Raw genomic sequence first — 24,824 nt, 5'->3', positions numbered from 1 at the left:
ACTTGTGCTCCTAACTTAAAAAATTTAGGAGCACGTTCAAAATTTTAGGAGCACCTTCTAATCAATTATCCAAAATGTTATCAAAAAGTAGCCTTCCCATTGATATTTGACTCCTCTAACTTTAGACTTAACAAGAGGAATACGACACCTGTAGCCAAATTCCTTGACATGTCTGTGTGTGGTGGCTCTTGATGCCTTGACCCCAGCCTCAGTCCATTCCTTGTGAAGTTCACTCAAATTCTTGAATCGATTTTGCTTGACAATCCTCATAAGGCTGCGGATCTCTTGGTTGGTTGGGAATCTTTTTCTTCCACACTTTTTCCTTCCACTCAACTTTCTGTTAACATGCTTGGATACAGCACTCTGTGAACAGCCAGCTTCTTTGGCAATGCATGTTTGTGGCTTACCCTCCTTGTGAAGGGTGTCAATGATTGTCTTCTGGACAACTATCAGATCAGCAGTCTTCCCCATGATTGTGTAGCCTAGTGAACCAAACTGAGAGAACATTTTGAAGGCTCAGGAAACCTTTGCAGGTGTTTTGAGTTGATTAGCTGATTGGCATGTCACCATATTCTAATTTGTTGAGATAGTGAATTGGTGGGTTTTTATTAAATGTGATCCAAAATCATCACAATTAAAAGAACCAAAGACTTAAACTACTTCAGTCTGTGTGCATTGAATTTATTTAATACACAAGTTTCACAATTTGAGTTGAATTACTGAAATTAACTTTTCCACAACATTCTAATTTATTGAGATGCACCTGTATGTCATCTTTTGTCAAATTCTTAAAAAAAATTAAAACGACAGAATAAGAACAAATAGAATAAGAAATATAAGTTACCAATCAAATTAAATCAGTATTAACAAAATTAATTTGTAGAGGTGGCACAGAAGAACACACAAGTGGCTTGGTGTACTTTCAGACATTTAATGAGGCTCAGAAGTGGAATGAGTGCAATTAAATCCATAAATTCACGATGATGATAATGTTTTAAATGTAACATTTTGAATATAGAAATATTAAATGATTTGAATAACTGAAAATATACTTTTAAAATGAAACAAACTGCCAGCAGGTGGCGGTAAGCCACTGATTTTTATCACTGAATCATTCATTCAATTGATTCGTTCGAACAGCTGATTCATTCAGGAATGAATCAAGTGACTGTCTTTATGAATGTATAATCATGAATCACTGACTCACTAGATTCATTTAAAAAAAAAAAACGTTCATTCATAAACGAAACACCTCTGTGTTTGAATGGAGATGCGCAGCGGCTGAGCTGTGACTTTGTTTTAAACTATTTTCGACGACGAACAAGAGCAAAATCAGACAATAGTGTTATAGTCAGACAATGTAAGTCACTTAATATTAACTTGTTTATTGAATTGTATTGTATTAAATCAGTATCACATTTACAAACTCCTTTAAAAATCATTAAAAGCTGGCACTCGTCTTAGTTAATCTCGATCTCACATTTATAATTAATGAAGCTCTCTACACTGTGCAATGAATCTCTCACTTTGCTTATGAAAGGATTCGTGAGATATGTCTGTGATACATTACTCAACGCTGCAAAAACACGTAGAATTATTTGAAGCTCCCCTGAGCGCAATCACAAGTATGATGATGATCGGGTCAGTCGCACTGGTGCTACTAAAAAATATTTTATAGTCGCACGCAGTAGTTTTCAGTCACAAATGCGACTGAAATGGTCGCACTGTAGAGCCCTGCTGTGCCAGTCATGCTTTTTCACATTCACATAATTTCAAACTCTTTTTTTGTAGGCAGATGATGACAGCATTTTATTAGATTTGAAAGAGGACCTGCTTTCACCAAAATAAACTCTTTTGCAAGTGAAGAAATTAAGTCAAATATTGTGATTGTGCTACACTTAAAAAAAAAAATTTTCTTTTTTAATAAATCTGCAAAAATGTCAACAATTCTGTGTTTTTCTGTCAATATGGGGTGCTGTGTGTACATTAATGAGGAAAAAAAATGAACTTAAATGATTTTAGCAAATGGCTGCAATATAACAAAGAGTGAAAAATTTAAGGGGGTCTGAATACTTTCCGTACCCACTGTATATATATATATATATATATATATTAGTCTTCAGCTTTCTGAAGACTATGTAACCTTTGCTCAGTATGCCTGGGCTGGTAGTCAACTTCTGGAGCCATCTGGTCATGTCTGGATCTCCTGTGGTGCCAGTCGCTTCAAAAACCTTCATGCCGGTCTCTGATATATGGTCTTTACTGCCTCACTGGATGCCACACCCTGAAGACAGGCTACATATCTGTCCTGGGATGACACTCACACCTTGCACCTTTTATTGGGTAGCTTTTTCCATTCATGGTTTCAGTATGTTAGCTATACTTATGATCCAAAATTGGCCTTCCATTTTCTTGGATCTTAAAACCTTTTCTGCTAGCAGCACCTGTAACAAGTGAGTGCTCAGTGATTAATGCTCAGTGATTTTAATTTATCCTGGAGTTTAGTTTAATATCACTGATGCATGTGTGTTTTGTTCTTCCCGCTTGTTGACAGAAGTGTTTCTCTCCTCCTGAGACTTTTAAATTAAATTTGATTTCATCTGAACCATATATCTTTCCATCACAGCTTAGCATCCTCTGTGGCAACACCACAGTGATACACTTCCTCTAGGGATGTGTTCATGTCCTTATGTCTGACCTAACACCCATAGCCAGGCCAGTGTTATGGACTGAATCTAAGACATCTCTGTCATTTAAGCCTCCTGTAAGCTCTTAAAATCTCTTTAAAGACTCTGTCAGATGATCCTACATCCTACTTCTTAAGGTGTAATTATGTGTCACATTCAAGAGAATGCGACACATTTAACCTTTATTATAGACCTTTTACACACATACTGGTAAAAAATGTATAGCCTTAATGCACTGTAAGTCGCTTTGGGTAAAAGCGTCTGCTAAATGCATAAATTATAAATTAAAATAAAATTATTACCTTTTGCTTTGTGTAAAAATATCACATGCTTTCAGATGGAGCAGCATTTACTACACAGAGCCGTAGTTCACTGACAAGTTACGCAAAAAAATCGCAGACGATTTTATTGCACGATTATGAAATCGAAGAAATCGTTCGCGATAATGACAGCTGTTTGCATAGCTTCTCAGTGATCTACGGCTCTGTGAAGTAAATGCTGCTCCATCTGAAAGCATGTGAAAATACCACATTTCATAACATATTTTTACTCATATTTTTATTTGACGCATAACGTCAGTCGAGTGTTTGAAATAAATCCTTCTGTGAGATGATGTGGCTTCTTACACAGAATAAGGCACACAACATATTTCATAGTATTTAAGCAGTGATAAAGGCATTGCATTATAAATATACTTTATTTTAATGAAAATTATAATAATAATAACTCCGATAAACCATATATTGTCATAATCGTGTGTTTATTAGTCACGTTGAATCAATAAAAGCAGTTCAATCTTCTGTTTATCCAGCTACCGCCATAGGCATTTCCTGGGTTTCTTCTGCGAGGCATATTTGGAGTTTCAGCGCGAGAGCGCCCTCTGGCCTTTGGATGGAGATTTACTGCTGATTACAGAACCGTGTTTCACTGAAATATACGCATGACAATCACAGCTTCTGTCGAATTTCGATTCCATTTCGATTTATCATGCAGCCCTAAACAATACTGTTGAAAAGTTTGGGGTTGGTAAGATTAGAAAATGTTTGAGTCACCTTTGCTCACCATTAGATTAAAAATACTGTAAAAACACAAATATTGTGAAATATTACAATTATATTTTAAAATGTAACTTTTTCCTGTGACTGCAAAGCTGCATTTTCAGCATCATTACTCCAGTCTTCAGTGTCACATGATCCTTCAAAAATCTTTCTAATATGATGATTGGCTGCTCAGAAAACATTTATTATTATTATCAATACTGAAAACAGTTGTGATGCTTAATATTTAGATATGCTAATGTACATGACAAAATAATTTACTGACTGAGATTTACAAGAATTAACAGTTTATACACTGATAGCAGAATTGCTTATGTGTTGACAGAGTTGTTGGTAGATTTTGGAGTTCACACAGTGGAGAGGTGACATTTCTATCAGTTAATTTGCCTTGGTTATGTATCAGTCAATCACTAGCCATATTATCATCTCTATTCCATTTTCATTGGGATAAACTGGATAACATTCCTTGTTTTTGTTGCCAATAGACAGCTTTTAACATCAGACTGATATTCTGTTCCAGCACATGATCCCACTGAGCAGACAGAGATGTTCAAAAGAGTGTTGTGCAGAAATTAGAGTATTACCTGCTGTTATTTATGCATCATAGCCCAAGTCTGTTAGTTCTCTGCCAACCCCGCTGTGGAATATAAGCTATTCCTCCAGCGAAGCTTCTAAAGCATCAGGCTGCACCACTGAGCGCATGATGACTGTATTTTCATCCTCCCACCCGACTGAAGTGTTGCCTAGGCCTGCGGATGTAACCCCAGAATCTCACAGCGACTCCCTGAGCCTGTGAATCATAGCTGTCCTTGCCTTGGCCTACACACCGCCAGCCGTACTGTGTGCGTCAGGCAGTCTGAGAGATGCTCTCTTGCTGGGCCTCAAAGAACACCTCTCCTCGCTGCTTCCTCTCAGGCCTCTTCCAGCTGTCAGAAACCCGACAGCGAGTTTGATGTCTAATGTGATGTAGGTCTCAGCCTGTCAAAGCATGAGTCGAGCTGTAGAAACAGGCAAAAATAGTGTGTTATGAATGCAGTTTCTGACACTGAACTCCAAAATTACCAAATCCACAGTGAATTCATCACTGCTGTTACCTTTTTTAAAGTTTAAAATAACAAATTAAATTAAAGCTGCAAGCAGCGTTGAAAGGGCCCTCACACCCAGAGCCACCTCCAACCGATGGCTTTTGGAAAACAGTGAATGGTGGGCAGCATGCATTTAAAGTGGTAAATATAAGAGGAGTATGTCATTTATATGTCATTTATATTCACCAAACTTCTTGCTGCCAGCTGGTGGCGCTATGATTATAACTGAATTTTGGCATGTAGATGTCTTCAGGCCAGGACTCTTACTAAACATGTCAAGTTTGGGGGCAGATTGGACACTGCATGTTTTAGTTCAACTAAAGCAGGTGGCACTGTGATTATAATGGGATATTGGTCTTTAGATGTGTTCAGGCCAGGATTGTTATCGAACGTGTGAAGTTTGGGGCAGATCGGACATTGTATGGCTGAGGTAAAACGACTTCCTTTTCCATGGCGAAACTTCGAACTTTGTCAGGCTACCACGGACACGCCCTTTAGCGAAAACTCAAGATCTTTGCAATTTAACATCTCAAAGGGCTTTAGATTAGACTGACCAAATATAATGTTTATGTCGTTAAATCTCTAGGAGGAGTTTGTTACAGCGTAAAACATGTCAGTTCCTGTTGCCAGCTGGTGGCGCTATGACTATAACTGAATATGGGCATGGGGATGTCTTTAGGACAAGACTCTAATCAAACATGTGAAGTTTGGGGCAGATTGGACATTGTATGCCTGAGTTATAACAACTTCCTGTTTCAAGGCGAAACATCGAAATTTGTCAGGCCGCCACGGACACGCCCTACAACAAAAACTCAAGATCTTCGCAATTTAACTTCACAAAAGGCTTTAGATTACACTGACCAAATTTGGCGTTGATCTGATTAAATCTTTAGGAGGAGTTTGTTAAAATAAAATGCTTGAAAATGGCAAAAATTAGAATTAAATTAGAAATAACTGACGTCCTGTTGTGTTTCGGATTTTGCTCCAAGATACTTTTTTGTAGGTATCGGGACGTTACATGTGTCGAGGGGCACTTCTTTGATGTATAGTTGTATATAGAGTGTATAGGTGCCATTTTGCCACACCCACTTTTAAAACCTATATCAGACGTACATTTTCACCACTTCTGGTGTGTGTGCAGTTTCATGAGATTTCGAGCATGTTTAGGACCTCAAAAAATGTGATTCATTTTGGAGAAGAAGAAGAAACAGAGCAATTCCAATAGGGTCCTCACACCGTGGTGCTCTGGCCATAATTAATCATTAAGGGTGTTTTCACACATGGCTCGTTGTTTCGGAACCTGGCGCGTTTCCCCCCTTAGCACGGTTCGTTTGGGCATATGTGAACACGGCAATCGCACTCAGATCCGCGCCAAAACAATCGGTCCGAGATCGCCTGAACGAGGTGGTCTCGGCTCGATTGAAAACGAACTCTGGAGCGGTTCGGTTGTAGTGAGAAAGCAATCCGATCCAACGGACCAACGAACCAGGCTATATCACAATGTATAATGGGTAATTACGTAAGTTCCGTGAAAAGCATTAGCTTTGTTGTTTTGCTAATACCTCAAAATGAACCTGTGAATGTCTGTGGGTGAGCACGTCTTTGCCATTCAAAAATTAAAGCACACTTTTTTGTTTTATAATGCCGTCTTATTACTCTTCTTTGTAGTAGGTGCATTTTAAAAATGTTTTCCCAATCAATCCTGGACTCCTGCTCAAAATGATAAATTATTATTAACGACAGCTACAAAAAACCCAACAATAAGCCCGCAAAGCTGATATTGTTCCATTCTGACAGATGACAGCTGTGACAGCTCAGTGGAATCCCGGAAAATAAACCGTGGAACTTTGACCAATGAGAGAACAGTTAACGCGCAGGTGACTTGTATTAACAAATTTGGTCCATTTAGAAACTTTGCTGTGTGAAGCGAACCGCACCAAGAATAAAAAGCAACATTGTAATCATTTGAATCCCTGTTTCGGAGCAAAGCAATCGATCTACAGGTGTGAAAACACCCTAAGTGTCCTGGGTTTTTATTAAGGCTGGGTCATCTGGAAAATTAAGTCTCCATATTTGTTTGAAATTGTAGCAAATATTTATTTTGATACTTATGCATTTGATCTGAATTTTTCACACTAAGCTAAAGGTACCGTCATTTTGACAAAATCTAGATAAAGCAAAATAAAGCATGTTTGTTAAATTAAAACAAAAATGTTTTATTATTATTATTATTATTATATAATTATTATTTAAAATATTTGTAATATTTTATTACAAATAACCCTAAACCTAAAACCTAAACCCTATAGCAATAACAATGTACACTGTAAGTAGGCCTATGTCACCTTAAAATATATTTTTTTATATGCACCAACATAAATACCAGTATCCAATAACAAGACAAGTAAAAACACAATAATAGACATCAATAGTTACCTGCATTTTGTTTAATAAAATGTCAAAATATGAAATGCGTTGTAAGACTTCTATTTATTCTTTTTTTAGTTATGCAAATTATTTTGAATTTGAATGATTTTGAGTTCATTGGAATAAAAAGCTCATCTAAGCCATCAAAAGATTTATAATGTTGCAAAATTTTTATATTACTAGCAAAATTCTTACAAATGCTATGCAAATATTCAATATATCAGCCATAGTTTGTATGATTGATTGACTGTTTCTAACAGCATGTTTGTGAGTATCCAAAAACTATCCCGTTGCTTACTTTGCTCTATGTGTGCTTTTATTTTTCCCGGGAGGCACAGAAGGTGAATAACCCTATGAACAGTCAGGCTGATGGTCCAACGAAGAACGATAAAGAGGAGGCCCCAGCCAGTGAGGTGGGCTGGATGACCTCAGTCAAAGACTGGGCGGGGGTCATGATCTCAGCACAGACCCTTACCGGCAGAGTTCTGGTGAGATGGCTACACACATACACCCACAGCAACATCACCAGATGCCCACAAACATCCCTCCAGAGCATGTGATCCTCATATATTCATTTTGACTAAAAATTATGTTTTCTCACTGATTACTTGGAACTGACATCTCATAAAACATTTGTCACATGCTGTGACACAGTTAGCACACTGCTGATTAGGACTGGGCGGTATGACGGTATATATCAACAGATTTTGCTATATCGTGTATTCCGCGGTATACAAATATATCTGCGTAACATAATAGTACTTAAAAGTCATATATCTGCGTAACATAATAGTACTTAAAAGTCGTATACACATTTGAGTGATACGGAAACATGCATGGATGAGAAAATAAAGAGTGGGGCGCACTTGGTAGAGTTAAGTGCAACAAGCAGTGAAAAATAACTCAATGTGGTGCTTGTGCTGACTGACACACACGAAGCACACACTCAGAAAGCGCCTCTCTCAGACCGCATGCGATCAAGAATTTGGGACGTGCATGATCAGAAAACAGATCTCTTTCATGCTTGAATGGTCAAATACGCACACAATTATGTCAAAATGCCATTGTGTGGAGTAAACATAGTCAGTGTAAGGATAAAAGAAACTCAGATACTTTGATCTCCTGAGAAACAGACAATACACTGGCATCTTCAAGACACCCCACAGAGGTGCATCAAGACACCCCATGCATCAGTGCCTTTTCATCTGCTCCCTCCACTGGATTCACTCAGAATGGTCAATAGTATAATGTTCTATATGAATGCAAATAAGATTTACAGTCATGTTTGGTTTCATTTGAATAGTGTCAGGGTGAGTGGTACAATGGTCTTAATCTTACAAAAATAGACTACAGATCCATAGAGTTAAGAGATATTTTGATTACCGTAGAGAGTCATTCCATGTAAATTACCTTCTGTTTCCCATTGAGGTGTAAACTAGCCACCCAGATACCAATTGTTTGTACATGCCTCCACTTGGGGGATGTTTTATCTTGGTTTTGTATTTAAAGGATTGCAGCAAAAGGGTCAGGGCGATTCTGTAGCCAGAGAGCCCGTAGTAAGAAGTGTGTCCACACACTTCACACTATGTATTTTTCTAAAAGGTCAGGTATGCATCTTACTCTTAGATTTGTTTATGATAATTTGATGTATCGTATTGATTTGATTTCTTTGAATTGGCTATGTAGATAATTGGCATAATACATATTTACCTGACTGATAATAAATTGTTACATTTGACTCATTCTGACGTACTCTGAAATTATTTTCTCAAGTTGATTAAGTGAAGGCGTATGTTTCCGCAAATCTGCGACCAGGGATACGTGCATACTAAATCTCAGGTTAGATGGAGCATGGGCACATCAGTACTCAGTTGCGTTAACCATGTATATGATTTCAGTGTTAATTAAGTTGTACAGAGTTATATTAACTATCGGGGGCTAGGCAGAGGGTCTAGTAGAACCGCTGATTAATATTTGGAGTGTTAATTAAGTTGTACGGAGTTATTTTAACTATCGGGGGCTAGGCAGAGGGTCTAGCAGAACGGCTGATTAATGTCTGAGTATTACATGGGTAACTGTAGGGGGCTAAACAGACCTACTATTTAAAGCATATTAAATAGTATTAGCCACAAACCTCTGATTAAGGGTCAAACTGGCGAGTTTAAGCGACGTAGATTCCTAATGAACGAGTAAAATACAAAGTAAAGAGTTAACTAGAATAATCAAATGTCAGAATAATTAGAGACCGACAAACAACCAATTTGCCTTTCAACCTAAATTCGAGGTCATACTAAAATGGAGTCAGACTTGAGTTAAACCTAAACTGAATACTCTGCACGCTGAAAAGACCGAACACGCAAGTGACCTTCATCCACCACTGGATAACTTCCTTGGGCCAAGTGCGTGGACCTTACATCAGTTATGTGTTAAATAAAAAGAAACCGGTGAAATCACGATGTGTTTCAGTATATTGGATCCGTGCAGTTGGTCTTAAAGGGACGGCACCCTTATTTACCTGCTGCTGTCTGTCATTATTAATGTTAATCACTCTCTGCACTTGACTGAAGATTATTCAGTGTTTCATTAAAACACTTTATTCAATTTCTGTAATATTTCTTACTACATGTTAAATAAGCCTACTGTAGCTGAATAAATTTAAAGTTTATTTTATATCTATTTGTTCTATTGTGTTTGTAATTAAAACTTAACAAATTCGGCAATTACTCTTTACTTAGAAGACATGTTAGGGTTCTTTGGAGATGTAAATGTTCCAACAAGCCTGCTTGATCAATTACCAAAGAAAAATGCCAAAATTATTCAGCAAAATAAGATTTTCTTATCAAAGCGATAAAATGTTGTGTTGCAAAAATGAGTACACCCTCCTGAATGTTACTAAAAAAAAAAAAAAAAAAAATATGGAATAGGTTTAAGGCTATTTTTGATCGACAGGTAAGTATATTGAACCAAAACTTTTAAAGACAATTAATTTCCTGACAATTAAAAGTGTTATGTAGCCCACTGAATCATACTCAGACTTAATGCTGGCAGCAGTGGAACCACTTGGGAGAGAACTGTCAGGTGACATATTTCTTAGCACAAAAGAGGACAACGGTACGAGAGGAATACCAAATTATTGTTTTAAGTGTGAAAATATAGCAGAAGTAGCACCAACATTCAAAAACTATGGACTTGTGATAAGGCTCCTGAAATAATGAGGTCTTCACTTTAAGTTTTTTTTTTTAGTGATGAGTGAATTTTTGCTTGAAAAAGAGCAGGAGAAATAACATGCAAGTGTCTCAGAGCCGGCAAAAGCTGTGAAAAGAGTGACACGTTATCTCACAGAGTATGACGCAGCATGCAAAAGTGACATGCATGGTTGTTGTCACCACTAGAATTATCTACTGTAGCCAAAGCAAAATAAACTAATTTAACCTCTTCCAGGGCCCATATTTACAAAATAGAGACTTCTGGGAATCCATACTCTGGTCTCAAGAGACCAAGTCAATCATTTCGGATCCAAAAGCATCCAAAATGTTCTGGTGTTGCTAGAGGAGGAGTACAGTGAGAAGTGCTTGGTACCCACAGTTACGTTCAGTGGTAGTAAAGCTCTTCAATAGGGATGTATGAGTGCTGAAGGTGTGAGGGAGTTCTACTTTATCAATGCTGGCATGAATTCACACACCACAGTGTGATGTAATACAAAAACCTGAAACTGAAGATGCTACCCTCCCCTCATTCCCATAACATGCAAGTGTCTCAGAGCCGGCAAAAGCTATGAAAAGAGTGACACTTTATCTCACAGAGTATGACGCAGCCTGCAGAAGTGACAATCCTTTAGTGGACATGTATTTCACTCAATCTTAACACTCTTGAGCTGCTGTGAGAGATTCTGTAGAGACGAGCTGAGCAACACTCCCCATTAAAGACCAGAGCATTTAAGGAGGTCGTCCTCCAGGAGTTAAACAGGACAGATGTGAAAATTTGTCATGAGCTTGTACAAGAAGAGTCAGAGCAGTATACTTTAAGTTCTGGAGGACATATTAAGTACTAGAATATTATACTTTATATTTTCTAGAATATTTTCTGAGTTAAATCTAGGGTGCACTAATTTCTGCAATCCTTCATTTAAACAAAATTGGCTGATTTACTTATCTTACAGAAAATATTGGCATATATTTTGTTGTTTTTATTAAGTATATGTTTACTATGTTTCAATTTTGCCATCTTTCCATGAATTATATTAGTGATCATTAAGAAAATACATCTTTTATATTTATTCAGAGGGGGTGTACTCATTTATGCTGTGCACTGTACATCTGACTCTAGAGGTCAAGATTATACCCAGATGATGTACGGGTGTTTTGTTAAATGTGGTCTTATTAGCATGCCTCATGCAATAAAGGGCTTTTGGGAGTGCAGTAATACTGAATGGGAACTTGTGTGGGTGGCACTCGTCATCGCAGTTGTTAGTGCTAGACACGGACAGGTCAATTAGCTATGAACAATTGAGTCAATTTACCGCATAATGAAGATCATTTTATTTTGGGAACGTTATGCAAATGAGAGCAGTCCTAAATTTATGTCCTTCAGCAAATTATGGATGAAATCAGTTTTGCTTTGTGGTTTTATACTCTGGTGTGTCTGCATTTCTGAAAGCTTTAACCTCATGCACCAGTAGCATGTCCTTCATTTATTGTGACTTGAATATTTTTCTTCCAGTTCTGCATCTCATCTTTCAGGTGGGGTGGCCACTGTACATGACCAGATTGGGAAGCAGGGCTCTTAGTAGACCAGTCTAGTCTAGTGTTTCTCTTTTAGTGCATGGCTGATCTGTAATGGGCCGTTCACACTGACAGCAATTAAATCACTGATGGATGTTCGCAGTGCTGCGGTTGCCATTAGACTTTCCTACTTGACTAGTGTCTAACTGTAATCAGCAGACTATGAAATTAACTTCATTAACCACAGTGGCTGGTCAATAAAAGCCTGATGTGGCTAGAGATTTTTATTTATTTATTTTTTCCAAGTAAAATATGCAGCTAAACTCAGAGAACCTCCTATATAGTGTTTTCATGGTAAGCAGTGTTTCCCCTGCCATTATTTTAGGGGGGTGGCAAGGTATAGAACATGTCTATACCTTGTTCTTTCATTAAGCAAACTAAATAGCCTTATGTTATTTATCTTATTTATACGACGGCATGTCATTTCAGTCGCTACGTTATGGTCGCGCTCTCTGCATCACGCACAGCAGAGTTCTGCCCGATGCGCACGCCCACACACACACACACACACACACACACACACACACACAAACACAAACACAAGTAAGCCCACTCCGATTCATATTTAAATATGAATTCTGCGTGTCTCTGTGTTAATGAATGGCGCAGACGCGCGGTTTTGTGTAGTACTCGTACTAAAACGCCTGTGATGCTTCCGGTGATATTAACCTCTGCCGTCTCACTAATGAAGACATAAATACATGAACAACATCTCCAGAACTGCTCTGAGAGTCACTTCACGAACATTTGACCGTTTCATTTTAGTAAAACTATCATCATGTCATACACACACACAAAAATGTAATGGTATTCACGGCAACTGTCAAAATAAAAGTTCGGTTTAACTTGAGGGCATTGGCAGAAATATATTACTATTGTTGAGTAGAATGTACATAACAGACTGCTACTACTACTACTAAAATGATTAAAACCTTATTTTTAAGGAATAAGCATTCAATATTTCTTCAATGTTTTAATTGTAATATTAAATGACCTTTATTTTCCAAAAAATTTAATTTGTTTAATTTTCATTACTTAAATGATTAAGATTAAATGAATGTTTTATGCCTTAAAACAAAATGTAAATACACAACACAGAATTTCTGAGCAAAAAAATCATAAGGCCATTGTAAGAATAAATGAAACTTGTTTTATGCTTTCAAATTAGACATGCTAAAACAGAATTTGGTTACAATAAAACATAAGGTTGGACAAATAAAACATTTCATAGGGCCCTAAACGTAATATTTGTTAAACGTTTAATAAAGTGATGTTAAATTGTTTAAGTTTCCTTAAACAATTTAAAGCCGTAAACCTAGGGGAAACACTGGTAAGACATTAAACAGTCGTGACATTAAACACTTGGGTCAGATTTGCAGCATCTAGTCAACAAATTACTTTGTTCACTACCATATGTTTTTTTATATTATTATACATTTTTACTTAACTCCTATTGAATCAAGTTGCTTTGTCATTGCAAATTGCTGTCAGTGTGAACATCTCTAAATTCTCAACAATGTAGTCAATATAGCTGCAGCATGAGTGACATTGGTCACATTGGTGTTGGAACTTGTAATTGATTATTTCAGTAATCTGGACAGAGATAGTGTTCATTGCTTTACTGGCTAGTTATAATCTTCAGTTCAGTTGCATTCCAGCAGGTAGAGCCAAATACTGTGATGTATTTGCGCAAAGCAAAGTGAAATACAAATTAAGTGGATCTTTTATTTGGACCCCACAGATATAAATGAATGTTATTCCCATGGCTCCATCTAAGCTATTGAGTTTAGTCCAAACAACTTAATGGGTTGGATGTGTCAGTGGATCATATTTCCTTGCGGTGAATGATGGAAAGTGATAGCCTGGCTGGAATTCACCTATAGACTGATGCTTAGAGACACTGTAGCAATGCATACAATGTGTACCCGTCAGTCGTACAATCAGCATTACCTTGAAACTGAGCTCTCTGTGCCTTCACTTCCTTATTTACAGATGGAGCTGCACTTGTTTGCATGCTTCCATATCCCAGCTAGTTGTTCCATAATGTGAGTTTGGGAAGAGACTAAAGGGGGTCACACACCGGACGAGAAGCGCAGCGCCGTGCCACGTCTTTAAAATTCGAACATATTGTTTTCTATGAGAGTGTGCACACTGGCAGCGCCATTCGGCGTCTCTCTGTGGCGCCCAGCTACGACTCAGGACGCTGTTCAAATTACTGCCGCGCCACAGAGTGCTATCTGCATAGTTTTATATTAAATAACATCATATTTGTCATATTTACAGCAAGATACCACTTCTTCAAAATACTACATACATTAGTTTTACAGCTTGAATAAAATGTAAACATATAGAATTAAATGTATAATAAACGTAGTCCTTTTAATCTTTTATTTTTCTCTTGAGACATTTTTACATACGCAAAATATTACAGTATTGGCCTATGTAACATAGTTGCCTAGACAACAGATACAACAAAACAATAACAGACTTATCATAACACAGATTTTTTTCACTGATTAATGTTCAAAACTCTGCTATTATCAATTAAAATAATATATTTAAAATAATAATAATAAATGAAGTTAAACCTCACCCATCTTGCAGCTCAGAACTTGATTCGAAATTGAGCTTGCGCGTATAGAATGTGCACGCCTGGTGTACGATACCTCGAATTGTCCTAGACGGGGCGCAGCTCTTCTCGTCCGGTGTGCGACCCCCTTAAGTGACAGAGTGCATTGAAAGTTTATTCAGTCTGATTTGTGACTTATGAAGTGTTTAGAATGATGTGCATGTGAAGGTGTGCGGTTTGTGCTCCTCCTGTGGCCTTCTCCTGGCCCTTTCTTTAAGAGAACACTCTTCCACGGAAGGTCTGTTGAGCAGGAACATACTGTAATAGTGGCAGTGTTGTGTCAGGGCTGTGACTGTATCGTAAGTTTTATACCACCAAATAAGGTCCAGCTGGAGCGCTTCATCACACCCGTAAATCAACTCACAATATTTCATGGGCCAAGACTCTCCCTGCATCCACTGCTCACTTATTTCATGTCTTTACAGCCTTTAATCTCATAATCCTTTTCTTTTCTTTTCTTTTCTCTTTTCACACCTTAATCAGGTTAGACGCTATGAATTTAACTTGAATTTAACTTGAATTTAACGAGTGAAGTTATTAATTAATTATTATATGCAAACGATTTACATGACTTTTCGGTCCTGTTAATTATATATATGTATGTATAACGTGTGAATGTGCAACGTGCGAATGTGCGTGTGTGTCTCTATGTGGGTGGATATATGGACTCATGCCCTCTATCAGAGTTCTTTTTGCAGCTTAAAATCGCAATGAGCATCCGTGGACGCTGAGCCTGGCTGGTAACCATGGCAACAGCAGTTTAGCTTGGCTCTGTCATTCTGATGTGCAGAACTGGCAGGCGGTTTGGATCCTCTGTGAAAACAAGAAAATTATCTTCCGAGCACTCTGGTCACAGGGTAAATGACAAGAAAGATGAGGGTGACAAGCACCTGTCTGGCACGTAGGTAATGTATTGTGTGGGGTGACATTGTGAAAATGAAACCTCAAGCGCGTGCCCTCATATTGTTCATTAGGGTTGCCTGATGACTTTGAGGGTGCTAAGATGTCAGGTGTTTCCAGAAGGGAATCATTTAATTAAGAGATCTATCACAATCCACCTACTGCAGTTTAGTCGTGTCTCCTCAGGAAGAGCTGAATTATGGTTGGCTAAATGAGTGTCCTTCTTTTATCTTTGACATGTGCAGTCTTATGTAAATGATGGACAACAGATGAAAATCCTCATTCAACATTTCACCTTCATAATAGCAGCACATCATGCATCATTGGTCAATATATGGGTGCCACATCAGTCAGCGATACTTAGTAATAACCTTTGTGGTGTTGGCAGGATTAATATTCTAGATGAATGTTCCTGTACGCTTGAAAAGCAGCCACTCTTTTGTATTTGTCTCTTTTCTTCTTCCGTCGTGGTGTTCAGCAACACGCTGGGCTCCCAGATGGCTCATGCAGCATGTCATATATCTGCCTCATCTCATCCATCGCACTAAAACTTCATCAGACACCTAAACAAGAATTTGGTTTTGTCATAACTGATTACATAGCAGTAGGCTTGGTCTGTAAATGTGATTTATCTCTCTCTCTGTGTGTGTGTGTGTGGGGGTGGCAGGGACCGGAATAACAAAGACTCGGCAGCCGCTGATCGGAGACCAGTTCGGCTTTTTGTCTTTTAATGGCAGAAGATGGGATTTCGTTAATTGAAGCTTAGCAACAGCTCCCTAATGAGCCATTTCATGCCTTTTCTTACTGGTTAGGTGGCTGTCTTAGGGGTTAGATCTCTGCCACAATTCTCCGTGCGAAAGATCATATTTTGAGCTCCCAAAAGTGCATTTTGCACACCCGTGATCTGAGTTTTGTAGAGAAAATGTTTGTCTCGCAAAGAAGAAGGTATTTTGAGCACACTAAAATCAATTTTGCATTTAAAATAAGTTTTTGGATGTGGGCAGACCTTCTCTTTTGCACGTGCAATGTTTCACTAGCTTGCTCCCTTGATGCCCGCCCTCAGTGCTCTCTAAATGCCAACAGCTCGCGTGCTCAACACAACCCAGCATTACAATATACCATAATTCCAGCCAATCAGAGACAAGGCTGCTAAATTCTGATTGGCTGTCTTGACAACCAATCACAACATTCCTTGCATTACCACAACAGCAGAAGAGGAAAAATACAGTGCATGTGTAATTGTTATGCAAGTTGATATTCTGATTATATTTTTTCCAAGCCCATTTTACCAATTCCAAACAACATCAATCTTAATAATTACTATTAATCTTGTATTTAATCACTTATAACCAATATATAATTGTTGATGAAGGCTGGAAGTGAAAAACGCATAATTATTGTGCAGGGGTGGTCTTTACTGTCTCTTTTGATCAAATCAATAGACCCATACTGCATAAAAGTATCAATTTCTCTCCAAAAAACAAAACCCAAACTTTTGAACGGTAGCGTATCTTTTCAGACCAGGACAGCAACCATGCTTAAAAATCACTATTGAATCAACAGAGCGCAGATGGTGTCTGAACATGCTTTAAAAATATATGGATGTCTTTGCATTAGATACAACCATCCAACCAAGTGACATTTACAATATTTGTGCTAGGTCATCTGTGTGAACTTGAGGGGAACGGAGTTCATACTTTAATTAAAAATCACCTTGATGCCAATTGGTAGAAAGTAATTGCAAATCACATCAAATTAGAAAATGTCTTGTGTCACTTATTTGTAGATGACACTTGCTTTGTTATTTTGTTTCTAATGCAGTGACATTGACATTTTTGGTATCAAAAATGACATGCATTATTAATTTTGCTTTAACTGTCCAAAAACCTCCTTTATTACACTGACCAACAATGAAACATTGGCAGCAATGGAACCCCCGGCTTCTAGAACTGGAGTATTACTCGGCTGATTTATTTGTCAAGCATTCGGGTAGACAGAAATGCCAATCCCTCAGTTCGCTTATTGTCTGTGAGCCAGTTCAAGATGTCCTAACAGGTGCAGATAGGCCATGTGACCTGTGTTTTGTACACGTCTCCAGCCTCCCATTGGGAACAGGTCTAAGTATGCGAGCACCTGTGCGGGGAAGCAGACTTTCACCACTACGTTGCATGGGAGAGAGAAACAAAGGAATGTGCTGTGTCAGTCATCAGCCCCCTAATGACCCCTGAGCCTCTGACCCCTGCACATATACACCCAGCAGACTTACCAAACATGGCTTTGACCACAGCCACCGGCTCTATTGCTGGACTTTGAGCGTCTTTTCAGATTCAGTCTGCACACCCATACGGCTCCGTAGCGGGAGTCTGGCAGAGATGGAGTGCGTCTGGATTCATAATTATGATTTCCCGTGGAGGGCATTTCTAATTTGGAGTTAATCTTTTGCTGCCAGTAAACTTATCAATGGGGGCAACAGCTGTCATTGCAGGAAGAAATGAGTCAAAACAACAACAATAATGACACCGCCATTAATCCCATGGGAAGCGTGACATTGAGAATTTGCCCTGTAATTATCTGCCACATAAAACACATTTCCACCCACCTGTAGTTCGGTTACATTTTTCATACTAATTAAGGCAGAGCCGTATATTCTGTCCTCATTATTCTTTAATATAATAGGCCATATTTTACAGTGTTTGCATGGGAGCAAGTATTGGTAGACCTCTCTCATATTGAGGGGTTATTTTAAACACGTAACCCTAAATATCAAACCTTACCAATAACTTAGGACTCCAGTTAGACTACAATGGCATGCGAAAGTTTTGGAACCCCTTGCAGAATCTGTGAACATGTGAATAATTTTAACAAAATAATAGAGATCATACAAAATGCATGTTATTTTTTATTTAGTACTGTCCTGAGTAAAATATTTAACACATAAGATGTTTACAATTAGTCCACAAGAAAAAAAAATAGTTGAAATTATAAAAATTACCCCATTTAAAAGTTTGGGAAACTTTGGTTCTTAATACTGTGTGTGGTTACCTGAATGATCCATGACGGTTTTGTTGTTTGTTTTGAGATGGTTGTTCATGAGTCCCTAGTTTGTTCTGAACAGTTAAACTGAGCACTGTTTTTGAAAAAAAATCCTCCAGCTCCTGCAGATTCTTTCAGTTTTCCAGCATCTTTTGCATATTTGAACATATTTGGGACATGAAGTAGGGCTGGGTTTTCACACAAATTTCACAATTTGATTCGATTATCCTTCACAAGCTTGCAATTTGATTCCGATCTTGATTCAATTCGATTCAATATTGATTATTTTGGATATACTGTATATCAGGAACAAGACATGGCAAATTTTCTCAAGGAAAAACTAAATCTCTCAACTAATGCTGTAAAATATACCTAAGAGTTAGTAATATGGAAGGTTGACATTTGCTTTGATTTGTATACAAACACTAAAATATACTCATGTAGAGAATAAGCTCAAAGAGGAAATATTAATAATTAATTTTAACTAGTTATAATTAATTATACATTTTTATATCCGCTATAAGTATTTACTTGACATCTCGGTGTCAATTGTCTGTGAATTCTAAGAACGTTAATTTTCTGGTTAAGGAAAATAACTTTCTTACTGTACAATACTACTCAGAGCATGTAGCAAAAATCTGCATGTAAAAAGGTGCAAAAGGTGCATTGTAAAAAGGTGCAAATGATACTTAATGTATCAGTTAATAAAACTAAGTTTGATACTTGCACGTCTCGACTGGCACAAGCTTAGGGTGGGTTTTTGAAGACTCTTAGCTCAGTATCTTCTCCTGGAATTCCTGAATCTAGAAGAACCGCCCTGATCTGGTGATCAGTGATCTATAAATAGGGTTGGGTACCGAAACCCGGTACCAAAATGGCACCGGTACCTATGTAACTGGTATGTACTAGAACCGAATCCGAATGCAGATTTCCGTGCCTCATTTCGGTGCCATGCCTGCGCGATCGATTAAAATCTTTGTCCTCTGGTTCTCCAAAACGGACGTAAGAAGCATCATTACTGGCATCGCACGTGAAAAATAATTTCCCGACTGAGAAAATGCACGTGAACTCATTCGAGGAGCGCGTGAATGCAGTACTTGCTCTGATGGCAGCAGGTAGCCTTCCGTTAACTAAGCTAAACATGCTTAAATTAAAATTCCTGAAGCTAAACCTTGTATTCACATTTCTAAATCTGTGGTCCAACAAAAGAGAAAATTATAACCTTTTTACTCCACAACACCAGTCAAATGTTTCCTTTTGTTATCTGATGAGGCTTCTTGTCACAGAATGAGGCAGAAAATATGTTCCATATGCAAATACTCCAGCATGGTCTTGTCAGTCATCTCTCCTTATTCTCGACCTGTGATCAGTCAAAGCTGACTCCGGTAGCTCTTGTTGGATGCAGGGTTGCCAAGTCCACGTTTTTTTTCCACAGAATTGGGATACTTTTAAACTGTTGCCATGGGTTTGAAATATTGCATAAATTAAATTTGACTGAAATGCTTGTATTGAAACATTTTGCATTCTACCTATGATGAAACTTTCATGGACTTTTACATTAACTGTTCCCTTCTGGTGGAATGACCTGCCCAGCTCATTTCAAGCAGCTGAGTCCTTAATGTGTTCAAGAAACAGCTGAAAACACATCTCTTTCATCTTCATTTGACCCTCTAACTCTAGCACTCTCTATTCTAATGCTACTTCTGATTTAATCTGCTTGTTTTTTTTTATTAAAAAACTTGACCCTCTAACATTTGCACTCTCTATTCTGACTACTTGTTTTATTTATAAAGAAAAAAGAGCCTCTAACACTAGCATTCTCTATTCTTTCTCTATTCTTTCTACTTGTTTTCTTTTTATTTATTATAAAAACAAAATAAGCAAACAAACAAAAAAAAAACCTTTCTACATATACTGTTAGGTGAAACCCCGCCCCCTACTGTCCTTTTTTTGGAAAACTAAAATATGGTCACCCTATTATAAATATACTTAATTATTATGAAAATACCAGAGATGGCTTAAATAACACAGATAAACTATATTGTCGCAGTCAAGTGTATATTGTCTTTGTTTTAACATTGTTTTTATATTTTCTGTTTACTCAGTTACAGATATAATAGCCATGCCTTTGTCCATATAAGGGATTTCCTGGAGGGTCATGAGTCATGAGAGTCTGTGACTAGATATGTGGATTTTCTGTGTGAGGGCGCCCTCTGGCGTCCAGTATGAATGAAACAGACATCATGTGTTTATAGTGCTAATGGCCGATCTGTAATTTTTGGGGGGAATTTTTATTTATTTATTTTGTAATAAGTATCGGTTTAGGCACTAGAACCATTTTAAAAGTATCGGTTTGGCACCGGTATCAAAGAAAAAAAAAATGATACCCAACCCTATCTATAAAGGGTGACTATGTCACACCCTCAAGATTTGAGTGAGCCACTGAGGAACGGTAGCTTTGGAGGGAAATTTTACAATCCTTTGTCTCTAGCATGGTGTTTTGCATTTGAAACTGGATTGGCTGGTCAAGAGTAGAATCTTCAAGATTCTTATAATACTAATGTGCACAGAGTTAGCCAAATGTATTGTAAATTAACAAATAGGAAGCGTAATTTGGAGCTCATAGATACCAAGCACGGCATATGTGCGATCTTGGTTAATTAAGTAATAATAGAACATTCATTCAAGGTTTAATATAGAGGCAAAACACTATAAAAGAACATATGATTACATAGGATACATGATTATACATGTCTCAAGTGAATAGTAGACACAATGTGCTGAAATATGTAATTTAATAATAATTATAATTTATGCATTTAGCAGACACTTTTATCCAATGCGACTTAGTGCGCATTCAGGCTATACATTTTTTTTACCAGTATGTGTGTTCACTGGGAATCGAACCCACAACCTTTTGCAATGCTAACGCAATGCTCTACCACTGAGCCACAGGAGCATTAATATTAACATTAAATATGTATGTTATTTCAGAGAGAGGTTTGTCTATGAATCTATGTTGTGGAAAGGTCCGTTCTATAGGCCTGTGTCTATCCTTCACAGGGTCTGTTCCATTGCACATAGCATCTTTCCACATACTTTTGAGCAATAAAACAGTCTTATCAGATGGTAGCCTATGATGGATGGATTGATGGTAGTCCAATTTGAGTTTTGGATGTGTTGAAATATTTAAACTTTTGCGGCCAGACTGTAGGTCTGAAATACTTATGTTGATTAACTAATCATAATACTTGTTGATTAAAAACATACTATGATTTTCTTTTCGACATATTGACGGTCATTTGTTTTGTGTGGATATATTCGTACGTGTATTCATGCACCATTTACCATGGTGAATCTGTTGCTTCACAACCAACTTGAAAGTTCCATAAAACAGCTACTAGCGGACAGAATTCGCCAAACATGCATGAATGTCTGAGATGGAAAGGTGGCTTAAGTTGATTTATTAATTAATTTATTGCCATTGATCATAATGGAATGTTTTCCAAATGCTCATTTCAACATGACATCATTGTATTTGCGTATTCATTTAGATTTGTTTTTATTATTTACAGTACATGCTGAATCAGTTGGTCTTCCTCTTTTACATCTCTGCAAAGGTGTTGTGTTTGTTAATTTGTGTGTTAAATTTTTATACAAAGCTTTAAAAAACTTCCAAGTGGCATAAGAGTAATGAAGCTCTATGGCAACATTTTATTTACTCCGAGTCAAAGCTTGGAACCTAAACTTACAAAAACACTTTAACCTTTTATTTTGCTGCCTTGCAACAATTGAAACTTTTTGAAACAATTGATGAGAATGACTGCTAATTAATTTTTTTTAAATTGTTTATAAAATGGAGAGCTACGTTATCCAGGGCCAGGTTGGGAAAAACATTTCACTTTGTTTTCAAAGACGGCACTCAGACAGGATCAGGTTAGCATAATTCAATACTCATTTGTTTCTCCTGCAGAACAATTTTACAGGCTGAAGGAAAAATCTCGTTTGAGATGGAGGGATGAGAGGAATGGAGCTCCTAACACCCACCACAGAAATAACACCCCTCCAGAGAGCACAGTCACGCCTTGTGCATAACACCACTCACAGCGAGCAAACACAAATCATTCTGCTTTCCCCAGTGAGGAGATTCAGTACTCAAGAAATAAAACCCATCCTCTGTTCCCAATGTTTGCCACAATTCCCTGTGTTTAGAGTGACATAGGATGAAATAACCTCTTCAGACTTTGCTGCTACTGCTAACCATACGCAGTGACACTTCAAAGTGTTCTGCTTCGACCGTGATGCGAGAAACTCTCCGTATTCATTTGTATCGCCATCATTCGTCAGAACAATCGATAGGAATTCAATCCTGCAATGATCTCAACCCTGTTCTCCATGATGAATTGTTGTTTGTGTTTGGAGACAGAAGAGATGGGGTGTGGTCAGTTACAGCCCTGTGCTGCAGTTGCTCTGGGTCTGGAGCTTCTCAAATGGGCCAGCATCATTTCTGGACTCACAAATGACATCCTAAGAAATGTCAGGGTCTGAACCAAGTCTGTCATTAATTTACTAAACTTGAGGGTTGCCATTCTCATTCTCACAAAACCACTCATGTTATTTTGGATTAACAATAAGATTGAATAATAATAATAGCTGTATTAAATGTCTATTTAATGAATTCATATAGTAGTATTCTTATATTTATTATTATTAAGAATTATAATTATTGCTAGTATTTTATTAGCGATCGTTGTTGTACTAATTTAATGTGTTGTAATTTATTTTGTTGTAATTTAATCACTTTTATGTAGCATAGCTGTGGAATCTTGTTAAACCACAGCAAGTTTTATCCAAAATTAACAACAATAATAATAATAATAATAATAATAATAATTAAAACCTATCTACAATTAAAAAGATTTGGTGTAGGATTTACTTTGAAACCATTTTTACTTAGAAATTGCTACTAAATTTCACAAATAATTACAATGAAACAGCAAGCATCACTTCAAATCGAAAAATCTATTTTTTTTATCAGTGTATTTGTAGTTGACTTTTTTTGAATGCACCTCATTCAGTATCTAAAGGGGTTCTTTATTTTCCTCTGTGCTTTGCTCGTTTCATTACATTTCATTACATCTTTGTATGCTAAATTAGCAGACAAAAATATTCACAATTATTTCAATTAATTCACGTGAAACGTTGCACGCGCAAAAGAGAAGGTCTGCACACATCCAAAAACTTATTTTAAATACAAAATTGATTTCCGTGCGCTCGAAATACTTTTTTCTTTGCAAAACGAACATTTTCTCCACAAACTCAGATCGCGCACGTGCAAAATGCACTTTTGTGCGCTCAAAATATGATATTTCGCGCGCAGAATTATGGCAGAAATGTAAGCCCATACTGCAGTAGCACTAGGTGTGCACTATACTTTGACATTATACCAATCAAAACATTATAAGTTATGATGTAATATATACAAAAATAATTCACAAGCCTCTCTTTTATCACACGAAACTACTTACTAACTACTTTCTGTCCATGAAAGCATGATGCCGAGTAATAATATCTGTGGACATTGGAGTAGAGACACGTCCGCTGTGGATTACGGCATGATGAAAGCAGGCAGGATGGGATTTGGAACGGTTTGAGACTCTGGAGTGTAGTGTCAGTTTAAAGCAGTTCATGTGAGAGGAAGGATTACACACTCAAAAATAACTTCATATGACTGCCTCATATAGATGTTATAACCCTGTCAATCATTATCCATCCATCAATCCACCATCTATCATTTTATATAGTCATACATTCAAGATATATACAACATTGTTTGTATATGTAGGGAGAGATATGGTTTTGTGGAACTCAATCTCCTGTGTTGCTTACTTTTGATGTGTTAGTCGTCTTCATTAGTTTCAGTCAGCTAACTTTAGCACTGCTTTTTTGTCTCAATTTGTACATATTAATGATTTCCATGCCCCTCTCATTATGAGCTGTCGTAATTATGAAGCTGTGACTCATACTCCACCATTTATTCCTCGATTCATTAGACCATCACTCCCAATCCTTCTGAACAGAGCTGAAGCCTGTGGCAGCCATACTGGAATAGATTAGCCTCTTTTCCATTTGATACTTTGAAAGGTCAGAAGAGAAGAAACACATCTCAGGGCCACCCAGCTGTAGCCCCATCACACACACACACACACACACACACACACACA

The 24,824-nt window shown here is 37.5% G+C and overlaps 1 protein-coding gene across 1 annotated transcript in view; it reads left to right on the top strand.

Moving 5' to 3' along the window:
- LOC107589535 (calcium-activated potassium channel subunit alpha-1-like) overlaps positions 1-24,824 on the top strand; it is a 287,488-nt gene that overhangs the window by 76,355 nt on the left and 186,309 nt on the right. The window contains 1 exon segment of the mRNA XM_016278007.1: positions 7,587-7,745. Within this exon segment, the coding sequence (XP_016133493.1) occupies positions 7,587-7,745 (159 nt within the window).

The sequence above is a fragment of the Sinocyclocheilus grahami genome, unplaced genomic scaffold (genome assembly GCF_001515645.1).
Source record: "Sinocyclocheilus grahami isolate Dianchi unplaced genomic scaffold, SAMN03320097.WGS_v1.1 scaffold117.1, whole genome shotgun sequence".
Taxonomy (NCBI): Eukaryota; Metazoa; Chordata; class Actinopteri; order Cypriniformes; family Cyprinidae; genus Sinocyclocheilus; species Sinocyclocheilus grahami.
The sequence above is the reverse complement of the archived record's forward strand: the minus strand, read 5'-3'. Positions and strand labels throughout refer to the sequence as shown.